At 41.2% G+C, this 26412-nt stretch overlaps 1 protein-coding gene and 1 pseudogene across 1 annotated transcript in view; both read left to right on the top strand.

The window, feature by feature from the left end:
* The first annotated feature begins 6873 nt into the window (after nt 1–6873).
* Nucleotides 6874–26412, top strand: part of KIFBP (kinesin family binding protein) — a 33866-nt gene continuing 14327 nt past the window's right edge. The window contains exons 1-2 of the mRNA XM_045783466.2: nt 6874–7372; nt 13328–13426. Coding sequence (XP_045639422.2) covers nt 6947–7372; nt 13328–13426 — 525 coding nt within the window. The 5' untranslated portion in view covers nt 6874–6946. The remainder of the gene's footprint in view (nt 7373–13327; nt 13427–26412) is intronic.
* Nucleotides 14612–24480, top strand: LOC123782950 (ubiquitin-conjugating enzyme E2 N-like; annotated as a pseudogene).

Below are 26412 nucleotides of genomic sequence, written 5' to 3'. Positions count from 1 at the left end.
TAAAGATATTAGTATTTCCTATTTATGTTTTTGGTGACTGTTTTCCTAAAATTGAGACTAGCTTGAAATTTTTATTTTAAGGGTAATTAAATTATGAGTGTAAAAATCCAAACAGGAGAAAAAGTAAGTTAGCAGTCACTCCATACCTAACCTTTTTCGTGAGCATCTCTTCCAAGAATTCATTTATAAAATTTGAATCATTCAGTTTTGTGAATTGCTTTTTCCCTCTCCACGTGTGCATACTTTTCTGTAAGTACAGATCTTACAACATTTTTTTTTAAAGATTTTATTTATTTATTTGACAAAGAGAGAGGCAGCCAGCAAGAGAAGGAACACAAGCAGGGGGAGTGGGAGAGGAAGAAGCAGGCTCCCAGTGGAGGAGCCTGATGCGGGGCTCGATCCCAGGACTCTGGGATCACGTCCTGGGCTGAAGGTAGATGCTTAACGACTGAGCCACCCAGGTGCCCCAATCTTACAACATTTCTGATGACTACATGGGATCTCATAGTATGGGTATGCCACTAGATATTTAACCAGGACTCTAGATGGCCATGTTAGTTATAGTTTTTCACTATTATAAGTAACTCTAGAATGAATGTCCTTGTAGATCACCTGTAAATGCATAAGAGCTCCCTGGGACAAAGCTTAGGAAGCAATCCTGAGGAACATTAACACTGAAAGGACAGACATTTAATTTCACTGATTGCTTAGAATAATTCTATTTCCCCCAATGGTAACATTTTATATAACCATAGAACAAGGGTCAAAACGAGGGTATCAACGTGAAGGATGTTATCCCATAGACACTTCTTTACACTTTGCTTTTTTTCCTTAATGGCATATCCTGGAAATCACTCCACGTCAGTTCCTAGAAGACTTAACTCTTTGTTTCCTGACTCCATCGGACTCCATTGTGTGGAGCACCGCAGTTTATTCAACCGTTTTCTTACTCGTAATGAATGGGCACGTAGATTGTTTCCAGTATTTTGCTGTTAAACGATGCTAGAGTGGGGAACCTTGTGTATATGTATTTTCACACTGTTGGAGGTATATCTTCAGGGTATATTCCTGGAAATAGGATGGCTGGGTCACAAGGTAAGTGCATATGTAGCTTCAGAATTTTATTTTATATGTAGTTTTAACACTGTTGGAGGTATATCTTCAGGGTATATTCCTGGAAATAGGATGGCTGGGTCACAAGGTAAGTGCATATGTAGTTTCAGAATTTTATTTTATATGTAGTTTTATTATATATTGGCAAATTTCCCTCTAGAAGAGGAATTCCTGCCTTGCAACTTATTTTGTGAAGAAGCCAGGCCAATTGTCCTATAGATTCTGCTACTTCTGCATTTTGCTGCTGCGTCTCCATGTGTCATTTAACAAGCTCCTTTCCCCCCTGTATTTAATGTAAATTGATAATCAGATCTAGAAGGGTACACAGTGTCCAGTTGTCCCTCTGTCCTTTGATGTTAGCAGCAAAAGATCATTACTGTCTACCTGTATAATTGCATTAGGGTTCTTGCAAAATGGTGATACTCTATCATTTCTTTTTTATTCATTAGCTGGGATACCTCTAAAGAAGGAAACTTGTCTTAACACTTGGTACCCTGAATACTATTCCTACAGAAAAAGCAGATAAGTGTTTGATTCTTTCCATTTATTTATTTATTTATCTAATTATTGACAGAGAGCAGGGTGAAGGGCAGTGAGAGAATCCTGAAGGAGACTCCCCACTGAGTAAGGAGCTGGACTCCAGGCTTGATCTAATGACCCTGAGGTCATGACCTGAGCCAAAATCGAGTCAGATGCTTAACCGACTGAGCCACCCAGGCGCCCTTCTCTCCCTTTATTTATGTACCAATTTTTCAAAATTATAACTGGTTCCCTAGCTCCCTCCAAAGGTGGCCAGTGAGTATTTCATTGTTAGTGTTGGTTCATGACAATTTGGTGGATTTTAACATATTTGCTATGCTTTAATCGATGGCAGTTACTTTATTGATGTTCAAATTGTTCGATTTTTGGCCAGCAAGAACCTCTTTCTAACTTGGTACCTTCTCAGTCCTTTTGACCTGACCTTCCTAGTCTTCAGTACTTTCCTTGATTTCTGGTGTGACGAGGTACCTGGGTGCATCCTGCCCCAGAACCAGAATTACCATTTTCTCCTAGGAATCATGTTTCCTTGTAATAGACAACACTGGGGCACCTGGGTGGCTCAGTCACTTAAGTGATGGGCTCTTGATTTTAGCTCAGGTTAGGATCTCAGGGTCGTGAGATCAAGCCCCGCATCCAGCTCCACGCTCAGTGAAATCTGCTTGTCTCTCTCCCTCTGTTCCTTCTCTCTTTCTCTCTCAAAGAAACACATACATACATAATCTTAAAAAGAAAGAAAGAAAGAAAGAAAGAGAGAGAGAAAGAAAGGAAAGAAAGAAAGAAAGAAAGAAAGAAAGAAAGAAAGAAAGAGAGAGAGAGAAAGGAAAGAAAGAAAGAAAAAGAAAGAAAGAAAGAAAGAAAGAAAGAAAGAAAGAAAGAAAGAAAGAAAGAAAGAAAGAAAGAAAAAGAAAAAAAGAAAGAAAGAGGCTGTTTAGGGCCTGCAATCCAGAAACCAAGACTAACATTGTGTCCTGTATTTTTTTTTTTTTATCTGACTCATTAAATAGCTTAAGTTTGTTCTCGATTGTCGTTGTTGCTACTGTAAAAGTGATCTTGGGGCTCCTGGGTGTTGCAGTCGGTTGAGCGTCTTGGTTGCAGCTCAGGTCATGTTCTCAGGGTCATGAGATCCAGCCCTGGTCAGTCTTCAGGCTCTAAGCTCATCGCCAGTGGGCTTGAGATACTTATCTCCCTCGCCCTCTGCCCCTCCCCTCTGTGTGCACGTGTGTCCGTGCACGCTCTCTGGCTCTCAGATAAAATAAATCTTTGAAAGAATCTTTTTCCACACTGTATCTTTTCCCCAGTGAAAAGGTGTTGATTTTTATTTGTGAGTGGCCCTACTTACCGAACTTTTTTACTTTCTGTGTTCGCTTGTTTCACTTTGCTTTTTCAGGAAGACTATCATACCTAAGCTGTAAATAGTAATTTCCCCATCTCCTTCTCAACTATTATACCTCTTATTTTGTTCTTTTGTCCAGTTACATTTTCCGACACTTTCAGATCAGTGTTATATACCGAAGATGATACAGTCACACTGGTCACACTGGAGTTTTCCATTAAGTGGGCTTTCTGACGTAAAAGAAAAGAATTCGTGCTTTTTGTTGGTGGTGGTGTCTTTCGTTGTTTTTGTGTTTTCTGAGGTGGGAAGGGGCAGAAGGATAGGAAGAGGGAGGGAGAATTTCAAGCAGGCTCCACGCCTAGCACAGAGCCCGATGCAGGGCTGTCTCACGACCCTGAGATCATGACCTTAGTTGAAATCAAGAGTTGGACGCTTAACTGACTGTCCCCAAAGGAATTAGTGCTTTTAGTGTGGAGCTTTCACTGCAATGAAGGTAACTGGTAGACACGAGCTATGCTTGGGTCAAGCAGGTTAACTCCCTTTCCCTACAGACACCTTCCACTCTTCTGTCTCTCTGTTGTCATCTTCCATTAGACAGAGCTCAGCTCATTGCTCTGTGGTGATCTGTGCTCCACCACCCACTGCACACCTTTCACAGAGATTGCTTTATAACATTTCACGGGGCTCTAAGAATGCTCAGTCCTCAAAATACCAATATAAAAAGAAGGCCAGGAAAGGGAATATATTCCCTGTATGGCAGCCAGCGTTCTATCGCAAATTTCCTAGTCTCACGTCATTGTGTTTTTTAGTGCGTCTGTGTAAGGATTTTCTAAAAATCCTCATTTTAGTTTTCATCTGGCTGTTCTTCCAGTTAGATACTTAGAGGTCGGCACCACGTGTCATGGAGGTTTATTTTTTGAGCTCCTACTATGACAGCATAACATACTGATTGAAAGTGTGGGCCCTGGAGCAAAACTGTCTACTTCTACGTATGACCGTTGGTAAATTATTAATCTCATGGACCTCAATTTTTAATGTGCAGAATGGGAATAATAGTAGTTGCTCACAGAGTTGTTCTGATGATTAGATGATTTTTTTTCCAAGTTTTAATTTAAATTCCAGCTAGTCAACATACAGTGCAATATTAGTTTCAAGGATTAAATGATTTTAATATAGCTCATGGTAAGTAATTATTAGCTACCATTATTAACCATGCCAGTTGCTTTCCTATTCATGAACAGCTAGATACTGAGCACTATTACAGTAGTTTCCTCACCAGTCTCCCCGCTTTTTCTCAGTCTCCCCACTTTTTCTCTGTCCCCCTCCTTCAGTTGTTCACAGGATAATCCTATAAATCAGATTTCGTCACTCCTTCAAAACCATCCAATGGCTCCCATCTCACTCAGAATAGCCAAAGTCCCTATGGTGGCCTTAAGAACCCTACATGATTGGGCCCACATTGCTTCTCTGACTTCATCCCCTACTGCTCTTTCCATTCTCTCTACCCCAGGTTCTTAAGAGGTCTCCCTATTCCTTGAACACACAGGCACACTCCTGTGTCAAAGCCTTTGTTTTGCTTTTCCACTGTCCGGGATATCCTTTCCCTAATGTCTTCATGGCTCACTCTCTTAGCTTCAGATGTTTACTCAAATGACACTCCTGGGGGCACCTCGGTGGCTCAGTCATTAAGCATCTGCCTTCAGCTCAGGTCATGATCCTAGGTTCCCTGGATCGAGCCCCACAATGAGCCCCGCAGAGAGCCCCGCATTGGGCTCCCTGCCCAGTGGGAGGTCTGCTTCTCCCTCTCCCACTCCCCCTGCTTGTGTTCCCTCTCTCACTGTCTTTCTCTCTGTCAAATAAATAAATAAATAAATAAATAAATAAATAAATAAAATCTTTTAAAAAAAATCAAATGACACTCCTCAAAAAGGACCATTCCTGTTTAAAAATAGCAGCCTTGCTTCACCTGCTAACACTCCTTATCTCCTCTTTTGTTTTGTTGCCATGACACTCATTCTCTGACATTGCTATATAGTTTGTTTAATATATTTCAGGTCTTGGGGTGCCTGGGTGGCTCAGTCATTAAGTGTCTGCCTTCAGCTCAGGGTGTGATCCCGGGGTCCTAGGATCGAGCCCCACATCGGGCTCCCTGCTCTGCTGGGAGCCTGCTTCTTCCTCTCCCACTCCCCCTGCTTGTGTTCCCTCTCTCTCTGGCTGTCTCTCTCTGTCAAATAAATAAATAAAATCTTAAATATATATATATATTTCATGTTTCCCTATACTAGGGCAGAGATTTTTCTCTGTTTTTAACTGCTGAATTTCCAGAGGCTAGAACAGTGCCTGGCATATTAACAGACACTTCAAATATTTATTGAATGAATGAATGAGTCTTTTGAAGTGTTGTGGAAAATGCACTGGTAGGAAGCCAGACTGGCAGCAAGAGTACCTATTAAAGGTATTTCAGATAATGGTGGTCCAAACTACTGGAGATGAGAAGTAAACAGATGCAAGAGCTCTTTAGGAAATGGATTGGACAGTATTTGGTTTTATATTTAAGGACAAGAGAAGAGAGTGAGTGCAAGAAGTCCTCAGCTCCTCTCCTGGTGCCATTCTCGGAGATGCGGAACATAAGAGCTCATGTGGTGTGGGAGGGGAAGGGAAGGGAATGAGTTCCATTTTCTTTTTTAAAGCTCTTATTTATTTGACAGAGATAGAGACAGCCAGCGAGAGAGGGAACACAAGCAGGGGGAGTGGGAGAGGAAGAAGCAGGCTCATAGCGGAGGAGCCTGTTGTGGGGCTCGATCCCAGATCTCCAGGATCACGCCCTGAGCCGAAGGCAGACGCTTAACCGCTGTGCCACCCAGGCGCCCCGGGAATGAGTTCCATTTTCAACATACTGATATACAGTGGAACATTCAGGCGTGGTGGTCTGGAGCTCCAGAGAATCACTGGGCCTGGAGACCAAGTTTTGGAAGCAAGCAGCTCATGTAATAGAAGCCATGGAAATGCCTAAGATATATCCCTGGGACAAAGTTTAGGAAGGAGTCCCGAGGAACACTAACATTTAAAGGACAGATATTTAATTTCACTTCTTCCTTAGGATAATTCTGTAGAGATAAGTAATAGTATCACTTATGTTTTACCATGAGAAACCTGAAGCTTAGAAAAGTGAACTTGTCAATTAGAAGCGGAAGTGAGAATCAAGCCATGTCTAGAGCTTCTAAAATCAGTCTCCTTTGTGTATCTCCAAGCGCTACAGCTAGCTAGCGCCAAAAGTTAACACCTCCGCCCCTGCCACCCATATTTGACGGGCATTTAACTTCATAGCTTGGGAAGGTATGGAATGGAAAAAGCCACCCCTGAAGTGGCTTATCACAGGTCTGGGACTTCTGTGTTACTTTGGGAAGTTGTACATATACCTACAACCTGTTTCACGGTTGTAGTGAAAACATTTGTCGATCACCGAGTGCTTTTTACATAGTGAAAGCTATCTTTCACTCCAGAAGCTATATATTAATAGTAAATGAATCCTAGTTACATTTTCATCCAGTATAGCTAGGTTATACTAATATCAAAAGGTTTCTGTCATTCAGGTTATACCAACTAACGAGGGTAGTTAGGTATGTTCCCAATGTGTTCTGTTAAAGGCAGCCGATACTTTTACGTAGATGGCACTCTACGGGTCACGCGAGAGAAGAATTCGCCACCGCAGAGGGTGGGGCTGGAGGTGGACCCACCCTCACTGACAGCTTCTTCTCCGTGACAACGGTTGCCGTGGTGCCCACTACCCTTTTCCATTGGTTACGGCCGAGCACATTGCGGTTCCTCTGGCGGATCTCATTCGTTACGGTTCTGCAGTGTCGGAATCTGTCCGGGGCCGTAAGTGAAGTGTCGCAAAGCAGAAAGAAGGCGGGAGTCCCGATTGCAAACATTGAGGACACCCAGGCTGTAGAGGCCGCTATGGCGAATCCTCCGTGGGCCGAGATTCGTGAGAAATTCCAGGCCGCGCTGGCCCTGTCGCGGGTGGAATTGCATAAAAACCCCGAGAAAGAACCCTATAAGTCCAAATACGGCGCCCGGGCGCTGCTGGAAGAGGTCAAGGCGCTGTTGGGCCCCGCGCCTGAGGACGAGGATGAGCGGCCTCAGGCCGAGGACGGCTTGGGCGCGGGGGACCACGCCCTGGGGCTGCCCGCCGAAGTGGTGGAGGCCGAGGGGCCCATCGCCCAGGGGGCAGTGAGGCTGGCGGTGATCGAGTTCCACCTCGGGGTGAACCACATCGACACCGAGGAGCTGTCGGCGGGGGAGGAGCATCTGGTGAAATGCCTAAGGCTGCTGCGCAAGTACCGGCTGTCGCAGGACTGCGTCTCCCTCTACATCCAGGCGCAGGTGAGACTGAGCCCGGCCCACTGTTGGCCAGAGGCGAGGGGTGGAGAGGGTCCCCACTCTCGCCAAGGCCAAAGGCACATGCTGTCAGGCACAATTTGGCCCTGTGTTTTTGAAGTTGTGGAATAAACAGCTTGTAAACTCCAACAACGTCACTTGCTGCTTCGCTTAGTCGTGGTCAACGCATTGGTTTCCTGAGACGCTACTACATCGTAAATGCCTTTTCAGGCTCTTCTCCACCAGTCAAAGCCTGTTTGTTCTATTAAGAAGAAATCCATAGTAATTTAAATCTTAATTTAAGGTCTCGAGGAAATTACAGAGGATGACCCGAGTGCATGCTTAATTTAAAACAAATTGTTTAAAAATCTTCTGTTTTTGCCGTATATATTCGTTTGCTCCCCAGGGAATTCCTGCCTGTTCTTCAAAACCCATCTCAAAACAAATTTCATACTTTTAGTGACTTTCTTTGGATCATTTTGTTCGGAACTTGTATCTTTGAATTCTTATAATACTACTGTTTCCCATGTATATGGTCCTTGGTTTATTAAGAAAGAAATCTGATATTCTCTTCCGGAGCATAACACTTCAAAATACAAATGCGTATGAACTTGTATGTGCCAGGAACTTGGTGTAAGCTCACAAACCCTTACATCCAGTAGTTCCAGTTCTTAATGTATGTGATCCAGGGAACATTTGCCAAGATTGATCATATGGTAAGTAGGCCTCAAAAAACCCCCTCAAAATTAAAAAGGAAATTGTATAGGTCATTTTCTTTTATCATGATCCGAGAAATTTAAAAGCGGCACAATAACAGGAACTGTGTCTCTTCTTGCACACTATTTATAACCTCAGTACCTCCTGCATAGTAGGCCATTCTAAATATTTGTCCAGGGGATGAATGATCCAAAGAAATTCATAAGATGTTGAACTCAAACAAAACCTCAGTTATTTGAAACTTTCTTTAACCATATGGTTGCCTAAAATCTTAATAAGCATTGAACAATTTCAACATCTCAAGAATAGAATTAGAAACCTCCCTAAATGTAATATAGAATGTCTGGTATTTACTGTATTTTGATTTTACTGTGCACATTGTTTCATACCTTAATACGTCTAAAATCAGGATGCATCTTACATCTGCGTCATAATTTACTTGGCAGTGTTTTCTTGTTGATAGGTAAAATAATTGTGTCTTACAGATGGGACATCTTACATTCAATGAAATACAGTATTTCAAACAGCCAACCTTTTCTGAAGGGTAAATTATTTTAGGTATTCTTACTAAAATCAGGAACAAAACCTTGATTAGAAGTTCTGCCCATTGCAGGGGCACCTGGGTGGCTCAGTCGCTTAAGCGTCTGACTCTTGATTTTGGCTCAGGTCATGATCTCAGGGTTGTGGGACTGAGCCCTGCGTAGGGCTTCATGCTCCAGATGGAGTCTGCTTGAGATTCTCGCTCTCCCTCTCCCCCTTCCCCCACTCTCTCTCTGTCTCAGATGAATGGATAAGGGGTGTCTGGGTGGCTCAGTCAGTTAAGTGTCTGCCTTTGGCTCAGGTCATGATCCTCAGGGTCCTGGGATTGTGCCCCCACGTCAGGCTTCCTGCTCAGCAGGGAGTCTGCTTCTCTTTCTCTCTCCCTCTGCCCCTCCCCACTGCTCGTTCTTTCTCTCTCAGATAAATAAATAAAATCTTTAAAAAAATAAAATGTATGGATAAATCTTAAAAAAAAGTTCTGGGCATTGCAATAATATAGAAAGCCAATAAAGTTATTAATTTTGGGTAAAAAATAAAATAATTTCTAAAAGTAACTATTTGCATAAATGATCCTTGTATACCTAAAAACTAAAGTCATCAGCTGAAAAACTATTAGGACTGTGATCAGTTCAATAAAGTGGGAGGATATAAATAAATATATAGTATCAGTAGTATTCCTGTATATAAGCAGTACTGGTTAAAAATATTTTTAGTAATTGCATTCACAACAGCAATATTCGGGGTAATAGAACTGATAATCCTGAAAGGAAAGATATGAAACAGTTTCCTGGGTGGCAAGGATTAAACATAACAGTAATATTCTGATGTTCATTTGTAGGTTTGATGCAGTTTCTGCTGAAATCATAATAGTTTCCTTAGAGCTTGACCAAATGAATATGTGTGTCTGAAAGAATAAAGAAAACCGAGCATAAGAAAAAGAAAAATGCGGGGTGCCTGGGTGGCACAGCGGTTGAGCGTCTGCCTTCGGCTCAGGGCGTGATCTCAGCGTTATGGGATAGAGCCCCACGTCAGGCTCCTCCGCTATGAGCCTGCTTCTTCCTCTCCCACTCCCCCTGCTTGTGTTCCCTCTCTCGCTGGCTGTCTCTATCTCTGTCAAATAAATAAATAAAATCTTAAAAAAAAAAAAAAAAGAAAAAGAAAAATGCACTAAAACTAGCTTACTAGGTACTAAAACTATACAGCAATAGTAATTTAAGTCTATTTTTGCAGTTTCTAACTCTGCTGTTCGGTTGATCTGTTTATTCCAGTGGCATTACCACACTAGAATTTTATTACATTTAATATTTGCTATACATGATGAGAGATTTTTTTGAAGATGTTATTGATTTGTTTATCTTAGATAGCACGCAAGCAGGGGAAGAGCAGAGTGGGAAGGAGAGGAGGGGAGAAAGAATCTCAAGCACACTCAGCGCCAAGCACAGAGAACTTGGGGCTCCATCTCACAACCCTGAGATCATGACCCCAGCCGAAACCAAGAGTCTGAAGGTTAACCGACTGAGCCACGCAGGTGCCCCAGTGATGAGAGAGTTGATCTCACTAATAATAAAGCGAACTAAAAGAAATAGAAAAATTGTATCAGATTGGCAGAGATTATTAAAGATATTGCTTATACTTGTTATTGGGGAGACTGTGAGGAAACAGATATTCTTTATTAGCATTATTGTGAGTGGAAATACAAATTCACAGAACTTTTCGAAAGATCAGTAGGTATCAGAATTCTGGAGTCAAGACTTTGACTTTAAAATTCCGTGTCAATATCCTAAAATAATATTGGGACAGATGTGCAAAGGTATGTCAACATGGATGTTCATAGCATTGTCAATTAAAAAAAAAACCAGAGAAATAAATATCAGTCAGTAGATATATGGTTGAATAAATACTGATACATCCACATAAGATGTATCTGTAAGAACAGTGTGCAGCCACTAAAAAATAATGATTTATATTTGCTAACCAAAAATATCAATATTAAGAGGGAGAGGGAAGACCATAAGGCATGTTTGGAGTTAGGTAGAATGATTCTATTTTGTAAAAGACCCTGTGTGTGTGTGTGTGTGTGTGTGTGTGTGTGTGTGCAGGAAAAAGTTTGAAAGTAACAGCTCATGGGAATTTATGATATTCTGACTGCTTTGTCTCACCCTGGTGTTTCCTTCCTGGGAAACTATAGAAATACAAAACCTGAATCCACATTGGATTATCAAAAGAGATACCCCTTCTATCTCATTAGGTTCTGGTGGCCTTAAGAATGATTTTTCGCCTTGGGGCACCTGGGTGACTCAGTCAGTTAAGCATCCAACTCTTGGTTTTAGCTCAGGTCATGATGTCAGGGTCATGAGATCGGGCTCTGTGCTGGGTGTGGAGCCTGCTTAAGAGTCTCTCTCTCCCTCTGCTCCCTTTTCCCCCACCTCGAGCGTGAACTCTCTCTCTAAAAAAAAAGATTTTTCTCCAGTTTTCCTTCCAATTTTTGCTATCAGCAACATACACTTGCATTATCGTCTTTTTTTTTTTAATTAAAAAATACACAGTAAGCTCCACACCCAGTGTGGGGCTTGCACTAATGAGCCTGAGGTCAAGAGTTGCATGCTGTACCCACTGAGCCAGCCAGGTGCCCCTCATCTTGAGTGAAATTTAACTACTTCACCTTAGTAAAATTTCCTAACAAATTAGTAGATTATTCTCCCCACTCCCAGGATATATAGGTATAAAGAATAGCTTTTGTGTGTGTTTATAGTTTTATTGAGGTATAACTGGCATACAATAAACTGTACATCTAAAGCACACCCACTGAGCCACCCAGGAGCCCCTCAATATGCTAAAATTTTAATATCTTTTCATATCTATGTTCATGAAGGATATCAGGCTATGGCTTTCTTGTTATGTCTTTGGTTTAGTATGAGATGGAAAGCGTTCTTTCCTCTACTTTACTGAAAGAAGTGGTGTAGAGTTGGTATTATTTCTTATGTGTTTGGTAGAATTCACCAGTAGTACCTTTTCAGCTGCTTTATTTTTATTTTTTATTTTTTTAAAGATTTATTTATTGGGGTGCCTCAGTTGGTTAAGCGTCTGCCTTTGGCTCAGTCCATGATCCCAGGGTCCTGGGATCAATTCCTGCATAGGGCTCCCTGCTCAGTGGGGAATCTGCTTCTCCCTCTGCCTTTCCCCTCCACTTGTGCTCTCTCTCAAATAAACAAAATGTTTTAAAAAAAGATTTATTCATTATAGAGAATCTCAAGCAGACTCTGTACTGAGCACGGAGCCTGATGCGGGGCTCGATCTCATGACTCTGAGATCACGACTTGAGCTGAAACCAAGAGTTAGATGCTTAACTGACTGAGCTACCCAGGTCCCCCTAGCTGTTTTTATTTTATATTTAATTTTTTTCCTACGTGGTCTGGTATCCTGAGGGCAAGAACATGAGAATGCTCTGTGAATGATACAATAATTTCTGGTGTATTTTAGGATTTGTATTATATTTAAACATAATTTACATCGAATGTCTATAGTAGTTATCTTTGTGAACATTTAAAAAAACCACTAACACTATATGTCAGTTATATCTCAATAAAAAGAATTGCAAAACTAAAAACCCAAAATATCACACTAGTAATTTTGGAAAAAATCAATTCTAGATCTGTTGCATGGTCTTTACCTTCAAGATCTCAGTAGGTTACGGTTCAAAAGAAAAACCTTAGTCATTTGTAGACACACTCTAGGGTTCTCTACTTGGTTTAAGATTTATCACTCACCAGAGTCGTTGCTTTCTGTGGCATAGCCTACCCTGGATCTAGCAGGTTAAATATATCACCATCCCGTCAAAATAGAGCAAATGTGGCCAACCAGTTCCTGGTACTAGGGAAATCTCTAGACTCTCTAGGCTAGATATAGTATGCTGAGGTTGGGCTTATTGGTATCATGGCTAAATGAAGTTTCTCAGGGACTATTGTCAGGAAAAATAAGTTGAACTAGAGAGTGAGACAAGGCGATTTGTGAATCCATTTCTAAGATTAGGAAATGAATATTAAGGGAGATTATATTCTTTGAGCCTGGGTGGGCAGAGTAATCAGTAAGTTAGTAGTCGGTCAGAGCCCTTCCGGTTTCCCCAGGGTCCTGCAAAGGACCCTCGTAAGTAAAAAGGAAACAACTGTCCAATCTCAGTACATTATCCCTATGACCTACAGTCCCCACTGAGGACTGATCACTTAACTTAAAAAAATGATAGAATAGAAACACTATGTGAAGCCAGAAGACCAGAGGGCTGTGTTCCAGAGGAATGATCAAGTTACCTATAAACTGTAGGTTTTCTAAACATTTTTTGTGCCATGTGCCCCTTTTGCAGTCTACTAAAGCCTATATTTCTTAAGACAGAATAAGTATTTTAAATGTTTAACATAAAATGTACAGAGTTACAAAAGAAACCAATAATATAGAAGTTTATTGAAATGTTTTTTTAAAGATTTATTTATTTATTTAAAGGGAGGGCAGAAGGAGAACGAATCTCAAGCAGATTCCCTGTTGAACCTGGAGCCCAATGTGGAGCTTGATCCCATGACCCTGAGACCATGACCTGAGCTGAAATCAAGAGTTGGATGCTCAGCCAACTGAGCCAGCCAGGCACCCCTGAAAGTTACTTTAATTGGAAGATTTATATTGTCATTGTTCATTTCTCTTTTCTTTATTTTCCAGAATAACCTGGGTATCTTGTGGTCTGAAAGAGAAGAAATTGAAACTGCACAGGCTTACCTAGAATCATCAGAAGCGCTGTATAACCAGTACATGAAAGAGGTATGTTGTATGTCAGATACATTTTAAATTTTTATTGAAACTAGTCAAGATTTGGGGGTGCCTGGGTGGCTCGTTTAAGCAGCTGCCTATGGCTCAGGTCATAATCCTGGGGTTCTGGGACTAAGCCCTGCATCAGGCTCCTGCTCAGTGGGGAGCCTGCTTCTCCCTCTCCCTCTGTCACTCCCCCTGCTTTTCTCTCTCTCTCTGTCAAAGAAATACATAAAATGTTGAAAAAAAAGAAACAGTCAACAAAACCAAAAGATAGCCAACAGAATGGAAGAAGATATTTGCAAATGACATATCAGATAAAGGGCTAGTATCCAAAATCTATAAAGAACTTATCAAACTTAACACCCAAAGAACAAATAATCCAATCAAGAAATGGGCAGAAGACATGAACAGACATTTCTGCAAAGAAGACATCCAGTGGCCAACAGACACATGAAAAAGTGCTCCACATCACTCGGCATCAAGGAAATATAGATCAAAACCACAATGAGACACCACCTCACACCAGTCCGAATGGCTAAAAGTGACAAGTCAGGAAATGACAGGTGTTGGCGAGGGTGCGGAGAAAGGGGAACCCTCCTACACTGTTGGTGGGAATGCAAGCTGGTGCATCCACCCTGGAAAACAGTATGAAGGTTCCTCAAAAAGTTGAAAATAGAGCTAGCCTGCGACCCAGCAATTGCACTACTGGGTAAATACCCCAAAGATACAAATGTAGTGATCCCAAGGGGCACGTGCACCCCATGTTTATAGCAGCAATGTCCACAATAGCCAAACTATGGAAAGAGCCCAGATGTCCATCGACAGATGAATGGATAAAGAAGGTGTGGGGGGAGTGTGTGTGTGTGTGTGTGTGTGTGTGTGTGTGTGTGTGTGTAATGGAATATTACGCAGCCATCAAAAGAAATTTTGCCTTTGCACCAACGTGGATGGAACTAGAGGGCATTATGCTAAGCAAAATAACTCAATCAGAGAAAGACAATTTTCATATGATCTCACTGATATGTGGAATTTAAGAAACAAGGCAGAGGATCACAGGGGAAGAGAGGAAAAAATGAAACAAGATGAAACCAAAGAGGGAGACAAACCATGAGACACTCTTAATCTCAGGAAACAAACTGAGGGTTGCTGGAGGGGAGTGGGGTGGAAGGATGGGGTGGCTGGGTGATGGACACTGGGGAGGGTATGTGTTGTATTGAGCACTGTATGTTGTGTAAGACTGATGAATCACAGACCTGTACCCTTGAAAGAAATAATACATTATATGTTAATAATAATAATAATAATAATAATAATAATAAAAAGAAATTAAAAATAAAAGAAACTAGTCAAGATTTGAAGGGTCTTATTCCTCATTTACAGTATTAGTACATGACTCTTCAGTATACTCAGGGACCTCTCTATAGAGATGTCTAGGTGGTCACCTAATAGGGTTCTTAAAAATAATCCTCAGATGGGGTCTGCGGGTAATCTTAGTCTAAATATAATTGTATAGGAAATATTCTGATATTATCCTAAAATACTGATATTGGCATATTTTCATTTATAATCTAAAAATTCTATTTTGAGGATGTCTGGGTGGCTCGGTTGGTTAAGCGTCAGCCTTTGGCTCAGGTCATGATCTGGGATTGAGTCCTGCATCAGGCTCCCTGCTCAGAGGGGAGTCTGCTTCTCCCTCTCCCTTTGCCCCCCCCCCACTCATGCACACGTGCTTGCTTTCTCATAAATAAATAAAATCTTTGAAAAAGAACAAAAAAATAAAAATTCTATTTTGAAAAATAAATAAAAATAAAAATTTTATCTTGATGTCCACTGAGAATAACAGTGCTTACAGGAAGGCAAACTGCTACTTAAGCAAAATATCTAAAGTCTTTGAGGCATTGTTCTCAAATTTTAGTATGCATCCATCTGGTGGCTCTGGAGGGCTTGTTAAGACAGAATACTCACTCCCGGACTCTTCAGTAGGTCTTGGTTGGGGCCTGAGAATTTGCCTAACAAGGTGCCAGGTGATGTTGATGCTGCTGGTCCTGGTACTACACTTTGAGAACCACTGCCTCAGAGAACGGGTTTTCAGTGATTTTTTTTTTCCACTTGTGAAATCCCTTTGAAATGTGATTTGTAGAAACTGATAAGCCACTGTGGTTAAGCAGATCAGAAGAACTGTCAGCCCAGTCCATTACAGACACCTTCTTCCACCCCACTGTGGTAGTACAAAACACATGCTGTAAACTTCTAGGGCTCTAGGGAGCCTAGATCGAAAATGTCCATGGTAGAGGGCCACAGCCCTGCAAAGTTGGCAAATCATGTGTTACCATCCATTCCTTAATAAATTTTACCTACTAAAAGTTGGCAGTTGGTATGAGATTACCCATGCGTGCAGGCAAGGGGGTACAGGGGGCATTTCTGTATCATCAGCTTAATTTTTCTTTCTTTTTTTTTTTTTTAAAGATTTTATTTATTTATTTGACAGAGAGAGAGAGAGAGAGAGAGAGCAAGCACAAGCAGGCAGAGCAGCAGAGGGAGAGGGTGAAGTCTCCCCACTGAGCAGGGAACCCAACGTGGGTCTCGATTCCAGGACCTTGGTATCAAGACCTGAGCCGAAGGCAGACACTTAACCCACTGAGCCACGCAGTCGCCCACGTCAGCTTAATTTTTCTGTGAACCTAAACTGCTCTAAAAAATAAAGCCTAATTTTTTTTTTTTTAAAGATTTTATTTATTTGACAGAGATAGAGACAGGCAGCGAGAGAGGGAACACAAGCAGGGGAAGTGGGAGAGGAAGAAGCAGGCTCATAGCAGAAGAGCCTGATGTGGGGCTCGATCCCAGAATGCTGGGATCACGCCCTGAGCCGAAGGCAGACGCTTAACCGCTGTGCCACCCAGGCGCCCCAAAGCCTAATTTTTTTTAAATGTTGGCAGTCTTCTAAAATTACAATGGATTTTAGTTAATTCTGTTTTGAGGCTATGCGTAGCCCTCCTTTTTATAACCAGATATTCTGAGGTTTCTTACATTCAGAATTAAGAAGCAATGCCTTATTGGGGCAACTGGCTGGCTCAGCCAGTAGAATATGTGACTCTTGATCTTGGGGTTGTGAATTTGAGCCCCACGTTGGGTGTAGAGATTACTTAAAAATAAAATCTTAGCACTCATGTGTGAGGCAAGCAGAGCCAGAGTCAAAACCAGAGGCCGAAGTCGGGAGCTGACAAGATGTTCAGGCTTCCCCACAGGATTATCAAGGAAACCCAGCGATTGCTGGCAGAAGCAGTTCCTGGCATTAAAGCAGAACCAGATGAGAACAATGCCCGTTATTTTCATGTGGCTGTTGCTGGCCCCCAGGATTTCCCTTTGACAGAAAGACTTTTATTTTTTTCTTTTCTTTCATTTTTCTTTTCTTTTTTTTTTTGAGGGAGGGACTTTTAAACTTGAACTATTCCTTCCAGAAGAATACTCAATGGTAGCACTTAAACTATGTTTCATGACCAAAATTTATCATCCTAATGTAGACACATTGGGAAGAATATGTTTGGCTATTTTGAAAGATAAGTGGTCCCCAGCACTGCACATCCGTATAGATCTGCTGTCGATCCAGGCTTTGTTAAGTGCTTCCACGATGATGTAGCGGAACAGTGGAAGACCAACGAAGCCCAAGCCATAGAAACAGCTAGAGCATGCACTAGGCTATGTGCCATGAATAATATTTAAAATCAAGTTGATCATTAAGCCTGCATCACTTCTCCTGTTCTGCCAAGACTTCTTCCTTTTTTGTTTGCACTTAATGGACACAGCCTTAAGAGACATTACAGAATAAAAGGCCAGACATCTTCAGTCCTTTGGTGATTAGATGCACATTAGCAGATCTATGTCTTGTCCTCATTCACTGTTGTAAAGCAGGAGCAGAGGCTAGAAGTACCATCTGTATTGTTGGGAAAAGTGTAAAAGCAGTGGCCCCGGGGCGCCTGGGTGGCTGAGATGGGTAAGTGTCTGCCTTCGACTTGGGTCAGGATGTCCAGGTCCTGGGATCGAGCCCCACGTCGAGCTTCCAGCTTAGCAGGGAGTCTGCTTCTCCCTCTCCCTCTGCTTCACCCCCTACTTGTGTGCACGCTTGCGCACGCTCTCAAATGTGTACGTTTTAAAAATCTTAAAAAAAAAAAAAAAAAGCAGTGGCCCCTCTCTACTTTTATTCATTTCCCCCATCATGGTTTAAGTATAAAGCACTGAATGACGATAATTGTCAGGATTAGCTGCAGGGGTGCAGGTGTTTTTATTATTTTTTTTGAGAGGGAGAAGTAGTTGTCATGTTGTGGGTTCCTTTCCCCCTTTATGGTGATCTAACTGCCTTGGTTAAAAGCCCATAACCAGTTCATTAGAATATGCTCTCTAGCCAAGTTTAACTTTATTTAGATGCTATAGATGGCCAAGCTCGATTGAACCAAAATGGGAATATTAAACTAACATCACAGCCCTCACTAATAAACATTATGACTTTGCTGTCAAGTGTCGAATCCTTCCTTCAAGAAAAAGCTTATGACCGTTTTGTACGGCTTGCCTGGAAACTTTTGTAATCTTAGATTTTAGTAAAATATTTTTTGTTATTCTACTTTGCCTTTGTACAGTGTATTTTACTGTATTTATTTCATTTTTCCAATGTGACATTTGTATTTAAAAATTAAAATGGGGTGCCTGGGTGGCTCAGTTGGTTAAGCATCTGCCTTCGGCTGAGTTCATGATCCCAGGACCAAGTCCCGCATCGGGACTCCCTGCTCAGCGGGGGCCCTGCTTCTCCCTCTGCCCCTCCCCCCACCCCATGCGCTCAGGCTCTCTCTTTCTAAAATAAATAATTAAAATCTTTAAAAAAATTAAAACTGATGGAACATTCTGTTTTGGTCTTCACCACCTAACAAGTGGAATGGCAAGAAGTGGATTTTGCCAGTTTCTTTTCACCGATGCAAATCTGTGTTGAGATATCACTCAGTGGAGTATTTATAAGCTGGCCCTGAGTATGCATAAAGCATCGGTATCTGTTATTTTTTTTTACCTCTTAGAAATTTGAAATAAATACGTGTTGTCTGGGGAAAAGAATCTTGAAGTAGAAAAAAGTCAATGTCTTACCAAGTTCACCAGTGTTTTGTATGTTGCTAGCATCACTAGTAAATTTTTAGTCCTCATCTTACTTGACTTCTCAGTAGCATTTGACATAGTTGTTCAGTCTAGCGTTTGGCACAGTTGTTAGTCTCTCTTCCTTGAAACCCTTCCTTTACCTAGCTTCCACCTCTTTTTCTTTCTTCTCTGGCTGTGATGCTTCCTCCGTATTTCCCCAGCCTGTGAACGCTGGAGTACCCAGAGTGGAGTCTTTGGACGTCTCCTCTTTTCATTTGCGTTCATTCCCTTGTTCTAAATACCATCTCTTCAGTGGTGTCTCCCAATTATATCTCCAGTCTGTACCTCTCCAATTCCAGACGTGTCTGTCCCACTGCTGATGTGACATTTGCACTTTTTAAGGGGTAGGTGTCTCTGAAGCTACTGTCTAACATTGAGCTTCTGATAACCTTCCCCTCCCCACCTCCTTTGCTGTAAACACCAACTTCTTTCTTCCAGTTGCTGAGGCCTAAAACCTTGGAGACACCTCTTCTCACACTGTATCTAATCTACAGTTGGCTTCACGTTTAAATTATATCTAGAATCAGACCACCCTGGTCCCGGCCACCACCTTCTCTTGCCGAGGTTATGGCTGTAGTCTGCTAACCGGCCTTCCTGCTCTCGTGCTCCCTTCAGTCTGTTCGCAGCCTGTTCAAAGGCAGGTCACATCAATCACTGCCTCCCTCAAGCCCTGCCAATAGCTTTCCCATCTTGCTCAGAGTAGACCCCAAAGACCTTTTAAAGACGACACGTTCATTATCTGATTTGGCTACCATTATTTCTGTAATTTTTTAAAAAAGACTTACTTACTCATTTGAGGTAGGGAGGCACAGAGGGAGAGGCAGCGAGAATCTTAAACAGACTCAGTGTTGAGCGCAGAGCCCAACTTGGGGCTCGGTCTCATGACCTTGAGATCTGGACCTGAGCCGAAACCAGGAGTCAGACGCTCAACTGACTGCACCACCCAGACGCCCCTTACTTCTCCAATTTTATCTTCTGTTCTCTCCTGTCTTGTTGTGCTGTAGCTACATTGGGCTTCTTGCTGTTCCTGAAACACACCAGACAAGCTCCTGACTCAGGGTCTTTCTCTTAACTGTTTCCTCTGCTGAGACTGCTCTTCCCCTAGCTCTCGACCTGGCTCACTCCTTCATTCCCTTCAGCTTGTAACTCAGCTGGCTCCCATCTAGTGAGGACTCACTGGCACGCCCTCCAATACTGCAAACCACCCCTCTGACACTTCTGTCTTCCTTTCCTGCTTTATTTTCTGCTTCACATTTACCATTATCTAACACATTGTTCATTTTAGTGATTTATCTTGTTCATCACCCATCTTCAGACTAAAATGTAAGCTTCTTGATGGCAAGGATATTTGTTGTTGCTGTATTCACTGCTGTCTCCACAGCATCTAGAACAGTAGCTATTTCTTGAAATAGTGATATTCCACTTTGTCCATCCAGATCAACCAAAAAAAGAATGTTCCTACTGTGTGAATGCTTGAGTGGATTTAATAGAACATTTCAGTTTAAATGTATATGTACAGTAGTATGAGAATTGCTTACATGATTTTGTACTTGCTTAGTCTCAAAAGTCATTCTGAAGAAAAATATTTTTAATATTTCATGAATTATTGACCTAATAGTGGCAGGCATTAGAATGTCATTTAAAAAAATCTGTAGATAAGAAATAGAGTTCTAGGTAAAGGAGAGATCTAAACAGCAGAGGAAGTCACTGGATTTGAAGATAGGAGACCGGGGATTCTAGTTTGGTTTGTGGTTATAACTGACTGACCTGGGGGAACTCAGACTTTATCTGCCACCCATTCCTCATCTGTAAGATGGGGAAACCTTCCTATCTCAACAATACAGAAATGTTGTGGGGATCAGATAACAGGGTAGTTAATGCAAAGTCACCAGAAACATGCTCTACATAGCAAATAGTTGCAGAATGGTTAAGTAAACTATGGTGCACTAATAAAAGGGAATATGATATAACCATTAAAATGGTAAACAGCTGGATCATGAACACATGGAAAATATATACAATACATATGTGCACCTTAAGTATACTCTATTCACGTTTTTTCATCTTCCCTACAAAGATGGACTAGATGTTATAAGTAATAAAATGAACATTTTAGTTTTAGAAGTTGTAACTAATAGGGGCGCCTGGGTGGCACAGCGGTTAAGCGTCTGCCTTCGGCTCAGGGCGTGATCCTAGTGTTATGGGATCGAGCCCCACATCAGGCTCCTCTGCTGTGAGCCTGCTTCTTCCTCTCCCACTCCCCCTGCTTGTGTTCCCTCTCTCGCTGGCTGTCTCTATGTCTGTCAAATAAATAAATAAAATCTTTAAAAAAAAAAAAAAAAAAAAGAAGTTGTAACTAATAAACCTAATGTTTATTGAATGCTTAAGCAGGCTGTATTTTATTCTCACAACAACTCTGTTTTGTTCTTGTTGTTTTGTGAAGGAAAGACTTTTATTCCCATTTCTAGGTAGGGAGTTTGTGATTCAGTGACGTTAACATATGCTATGCGACACAGTCAGAATTTAAATCTGGTTTGTCAGACCCCTAACTCTTGTTCTTTCTACACTACTATGCTGCCTTCCAAGGTAATATTGTTGAATAATTATTGTATTAGGATAAAGGGATTTTTTTTCTCCATAAAATTGCTCAGATACAGAATAAGTAATAAAAAAGAAAATATCTTTTATTATTATGAAGAATTATTCACTAGTAGGTTTTGTGTGAGGTTAAGAGACCAAATATTGGGGCCCCTGCCTAACTCATTTGGTGGAGCATGTGACTCTTGATCTTGGAGTCATGAGTTTGTGCCCCACTTTGGGTGTAGAGATAACTTAAAAAAGTTAAAAAAATATCAGACAGAGGGATAATTAACTTATTTATTTAAATATTCCCCAGCTTTTTATTTTTTAAGATTTTATTTCTTAAGTAATCTATATACCTAGTATGGGGCTCGAACCCACAACTCCAAGATCAAGAGTCACATGCTCTACCTACTGAGCCAGCCAGGTGCCCCCCAGCTTTATTAATATAATTGACATATAGTATTGTATAAGTTTAGGGTGTATAGTGTGATAATTTGATACATGGATATATTGCAAATGATTACCACAGTAGGATTAGTTAGTATCTCCATCACCTTACATAACTAGCTTTTTTGGCGGGGTGATGAGAACATTTACGATTACTTTCTTAGCAGCTTTCAAGTATATAATACAGTATTGTTAACTATAGTCACTATGCTGCTTATCATCTTTAGAGCTTATTCATCTTATAACTGGAAGTTTGTGCCCTTTGCCCAGCTTCTCCCCATTTCCCCTTCTCCCAGTCCCTGGCACTCACCATTCTACTCTATTTCTAGGAGTTAACCTTTTTTTTTTTTTTTTTTTTTTTTTTTTTTAAGATGCCACGTATAAGTTGTACCATTCAGTATTTGGAGAATGGCCATTTAAAAGCATTTGACATAGGGATGGGTGGCTCAGTCAGTTAAGCATCTGCCTTCAGCTCAGGTCATAATCTCATCAGGGTCCAGTCCCATGTCGGGCTCCTTGCTCATCGGGGAGCCTCCTTCTCCCTCTGCCTGCCCTTCCCCCTGCTGTGCTCTCTCCCTCTCTGACAATAAATAAAATCTTAAAAATAAGTAAATAAAAATAAAAGCATTTGACATGTTATAAAATTGCTTTCCAAAAACACTAGCAATCTACTCTTATTTCCCTAGTGTATGAGAATTCTCATCTCCTTCAGAACTTTTCCTTATATAGCTTTTAAAAAAATCTGTGCTGTTATTGTAGGCAAAATGGTCTTGTTTTTATTTGAATTTCTTTGACTATTTTTAAGTGTTTCTGTTCCCTTTTTCTTTTTTCTTCATGCCTTTTTTGTGTATTTACTCAAGTTTCTGGCTGATTTGTTTGCTCATTTATGTTAAATCTTTATTTTTAAACTGAGATATAATTGACATATAACATTATATTAGTAGAGGGTGTACACATAATGATTCAGTATATGTATATTTTGTGAAATGATCACCGCAAGTCCAGTTAGCGTCTGTCACCACGTACATTTACAGGTTTTTTTCTTGTGATAAGAAAGTTTAAAAGGACGTTGGTCTTTTGGCAAAATTCAAATCTACAATACGGTATTATTAACTGTAGGCACCATACTGTACAGTTCATCCCCAGGATTTATTTGTTTTATAACTGGAAGTTTCTGTCTTTTGACCACCTTCACCCTTTTCTCTGCTACCTCCACCTCTAGAAACAACCAGTCTGCTGTCTGCATCGAGGCATTCTTTTTTCTTGTGCGTTTTTGCTTTTTTTTCTTGTCCTTTTTAAGATTTCACATATAAGTGAGATCATATGGTATTTGTCTTTCTCTGACTTATTTCATTTACCATAATGTCCTTAAAGTCCATCCATATTACAAATGGCAGGATTTCCTTCTTTTTTTGTGTGTGTGGCTAAATAATTTCCTGTGTGTGTGTGTGTATACACACACCACATTTTTAAATCTGTTTATCCACTGATGGACACTTAGGTTGTTTCCATGTCTTGGCTGTTGTAAATAATGCTACAGTGAACATGGGAGTGCTTATATCTTTTCGAGTTAGTGTTTTCATTTCCTTTGGATAAATACTCAGAAATGGAATTGCTGGATCATATGGTAGTTCTATTTTTAATTTTTTGAGAAGCCGCCATACCATTTTCCATAGAGGCTGCCTAATTTACGTTTCCACCAACAGTTCACAAGGGTTCCCTTTTCTCTAACTTTGCCAACACTTGTTATTTCTTGTCTTTTTTGATAATAGCCATTCTTACAGGTGTGAAGTAATATCTTATTGTAGTTTTGATTTGCATTTCCCTGATGATTAGTGATGTTGAGCATCTGTTCATGTATTTGTTGGCCATCTATATGTCTTCTTTTGAATAATGTCTATTTAGATCCTCTGGCCATTTTTAAATCAGATTATTTGTGGTTTTTTGCTATTGAGTTGCATGAGTTCTTACATATTTTGAATATTAACCCCTTCTCAAATACATGATTTGTAGAAATGTTCTCCTATTTGGTAGGTCGCCTTTTCATTTTGTTGTTGGGTTCCTTTGCTGTGTAGAAGCTTTTTATTTTGTTATATTCCCACTGTTGATGTTTTATTTATTTAACAAACATTTATAGCACTTATTTACAGTACCTGCATGCACTGTTATAAATGATTTACCAATTTTAACTCATTTAATCCTCATGACAACTTACAAGGTAGATACTTTTATTATTCCTATTATACAGATGAAGAAAAAGAAGCACACTAGATTGTGACTCACCCGAGGCCGCGCTCTATACTAAAGTGGTGAAGCTGGGATTCTGACCCACATGACCTAATTCCAGAACCCAGACTTTTAATCACTATACTCTGTTGTCTCAGTAGTTGGACGTAGTCTAAAACACAAGTTTGAGGTGCTCCTTTAAGAACTGTGTAGTGTAGGGGCACCTGGGTGGCTCAGATGATTAAGTGTCTGCCAGAGGCTCAGGTCTTGATCTCTAGGTCCTGGGATTGAGCCCTGCGTCGGGCTCCCAGCTCAGCAGGAAGTCTGCTTCTCCTTCTCCCTCTGCCTCTCCCCCTGCTCGGGCTTTTTTCCCTCTGTATCTCTCTGTCTCCAATGAATAAATTTAAAAAATGTTAAAAAAAAAAAAAAAAAGACTGGGATGCCGGGGTGGCTCAATCGGTTAAGCGTCTGCCTTCGGCTCAGGTCATGATCCCAGGGTCCTGGGGTCCCACATCAGGCTCTCTGCTCAGTGGGAGTCTCCTTCTCACTCTGCCAGCCACTCCCCCTGCTTGTGCTCTCTCTCTCTCTGACAAATAACTAAATAAAATCTTAAAAAAAAAAAAAAAAAGAAATGTGTAGTATAGAGAGGACTTCCATATCTATACCAAAATGATAATAAGTAAAAGGAATGTGCTGTGAGCAGAATGCATAAACTGAACATTCCTATTTGTTTTGTCAGTTTAATTCACTAGACATTGTTTTTACTCTGTGCCAGATACTGTGCAAAATGCTAGGGAATCAAATAGGAATAAAATATGGTCCCTACCCATAACAAGCTACCCCTGGAGGATAAAGATTGGAGCAAATCAGCATGTTAATTATACCCCCAAGGAATTTTGTTGTTGTTGTTATTTTTTTTTTTTTAAGATTTTATTTATTTATTTGACAGAGAGAGAGTACAAGCAGGGGGGAGCAGGAGGCAGAAGGAGAAGCAGGCTACCCACTGAGCAGGGAGCCTGATACGGGACTCGATCCCAGGACCCTAGGATCATGACCCAAGCTGAAGGCAGATGCTTAACCGACTGAGCTACCCAGCTGCCCCCAAGGAATTTTTTTTTCAAGATTTTATTTATGTATTTGAGATAGAGAACACAGCGGGGGGTGGAGTAGGGTGGGGGGCAGAGGAAGAGGGAGAAACACACTCCCTGCTGAGCAGGGAGCCCAGTGCAGGGCTGGATCCCAGGACTCTGAGATCATGACCTGAGCCGAAGGCAAAAGGCAGACGCTAGCTGACTGAGCCACCAAGGCACCCTCCCCACAACCCTGGCCAAGGAATTTTAGAATGTACATTTAAAAAGTCCTGGTGCTTCTACCTTGGTCTTTTAACTTTCCTCCTGACGTCCTAAGAGGAGCAGAGCACCATGAAGCCAAATGGAAGTGTTACTCTCTGTTCAGAACAAAAGATTCACAACAGCCCCGTTCAGGTTTTGAAAAGGGAAGAAAGTTTTATTATTATTGTAGAAACTTAATAGAAACAGAAGAGGAGAGGAATCTATTACATGGATGAAGGTAGTAGTAGGCAATAAATGAGAATAAGGCAAAATTACATCACATTGGGTACTTAGAACATCCAGCCTCAGTAGCTGGGGGAGCCCCATGGAAGTAGCTGGGCTGGAGGCCCGTTGAGAGGCCTGGGTAGAGCGTCCTCCCCTTAGGTGGGGCTTCCAACTGACTATCCCCATGAGGGCCATATTTATAGGGCAAATGACGGGGTTTGAAGTTAAACGTTGTTGGCTTACATGCGGTTTGGAGCGAGTTGCATTTCTATGTTATCTTGTTTTATATTTTCAAGGAGCCTGGGCTATGTGTTCTGCCTCCTCTCCCAGATTCCATTCCAGGGGGCCAGCCCAGCCTGGAGCAGGAGGGGATGTGAGACAAGATTTGTAGAACAGAACAGAACAGAAGGGCCAATTCTGATCTGGAGGCCAGCTAATATATTTCAGACATCAGGGTCCCAAGGTTATTCACCTAGCATGAGTCTCAAAAACATTAGCCTGCCTGTGTATGTGCAGGTCTTAGGTGGTCAGTTATGTGGGACAAATCACAGAAACATCTATCATATAGAACACCCTCCTTTCATGATTTTAAGCTCACACTCTTATACGTGCAATTGTTCATTTAAAATGTGAAGATACAGGCCTCCTGGGCGGCTCAATCAGTTAAGCATCGACTGTGGATTTCAGCTCAGGTCGTGATTTCAGGGTTGTGAGATTGAGCCTGAGTTGGGCTCTGCACTTGACAGAGAGTCTGCTTAAGATTTTCTCTCTCTCTCTCTCTCTCTCTGCCTGCCCCCCCGCAATGTGTAGATACCAAACACCTATGATATTTCATTAAAAATTAGTATTAATATGGAAACATAAAACATAGCAAACTTTTTATACTGAGTTATACCTGTGTTTTAAGTCAGGGAAGAGAGTGGTTTGACTTAGGGTTACATATGACGTGTGATAGCCATAACAATGAAGTATGTATAGAAGATAATACATTGATTAATTCCCTTCATC

The sequence above is a fragment of the Ursus americanus genome, chromosome 6, assembly GCF_024610735.1.
Source record: "Ursus americanus isolate L20-20 chromosome 6, mUrsAme1.1.p, whole genome shotgun sequence".
Lineage (NCBI taxonomy): Eukaryota > Metazoa > Chordata > Mammalia > Carnivora > Ursidae > Ursus > Ursus americanus.
This window is presented reverse-complemented; position numbering and strand designations above follow the sequence as displayed.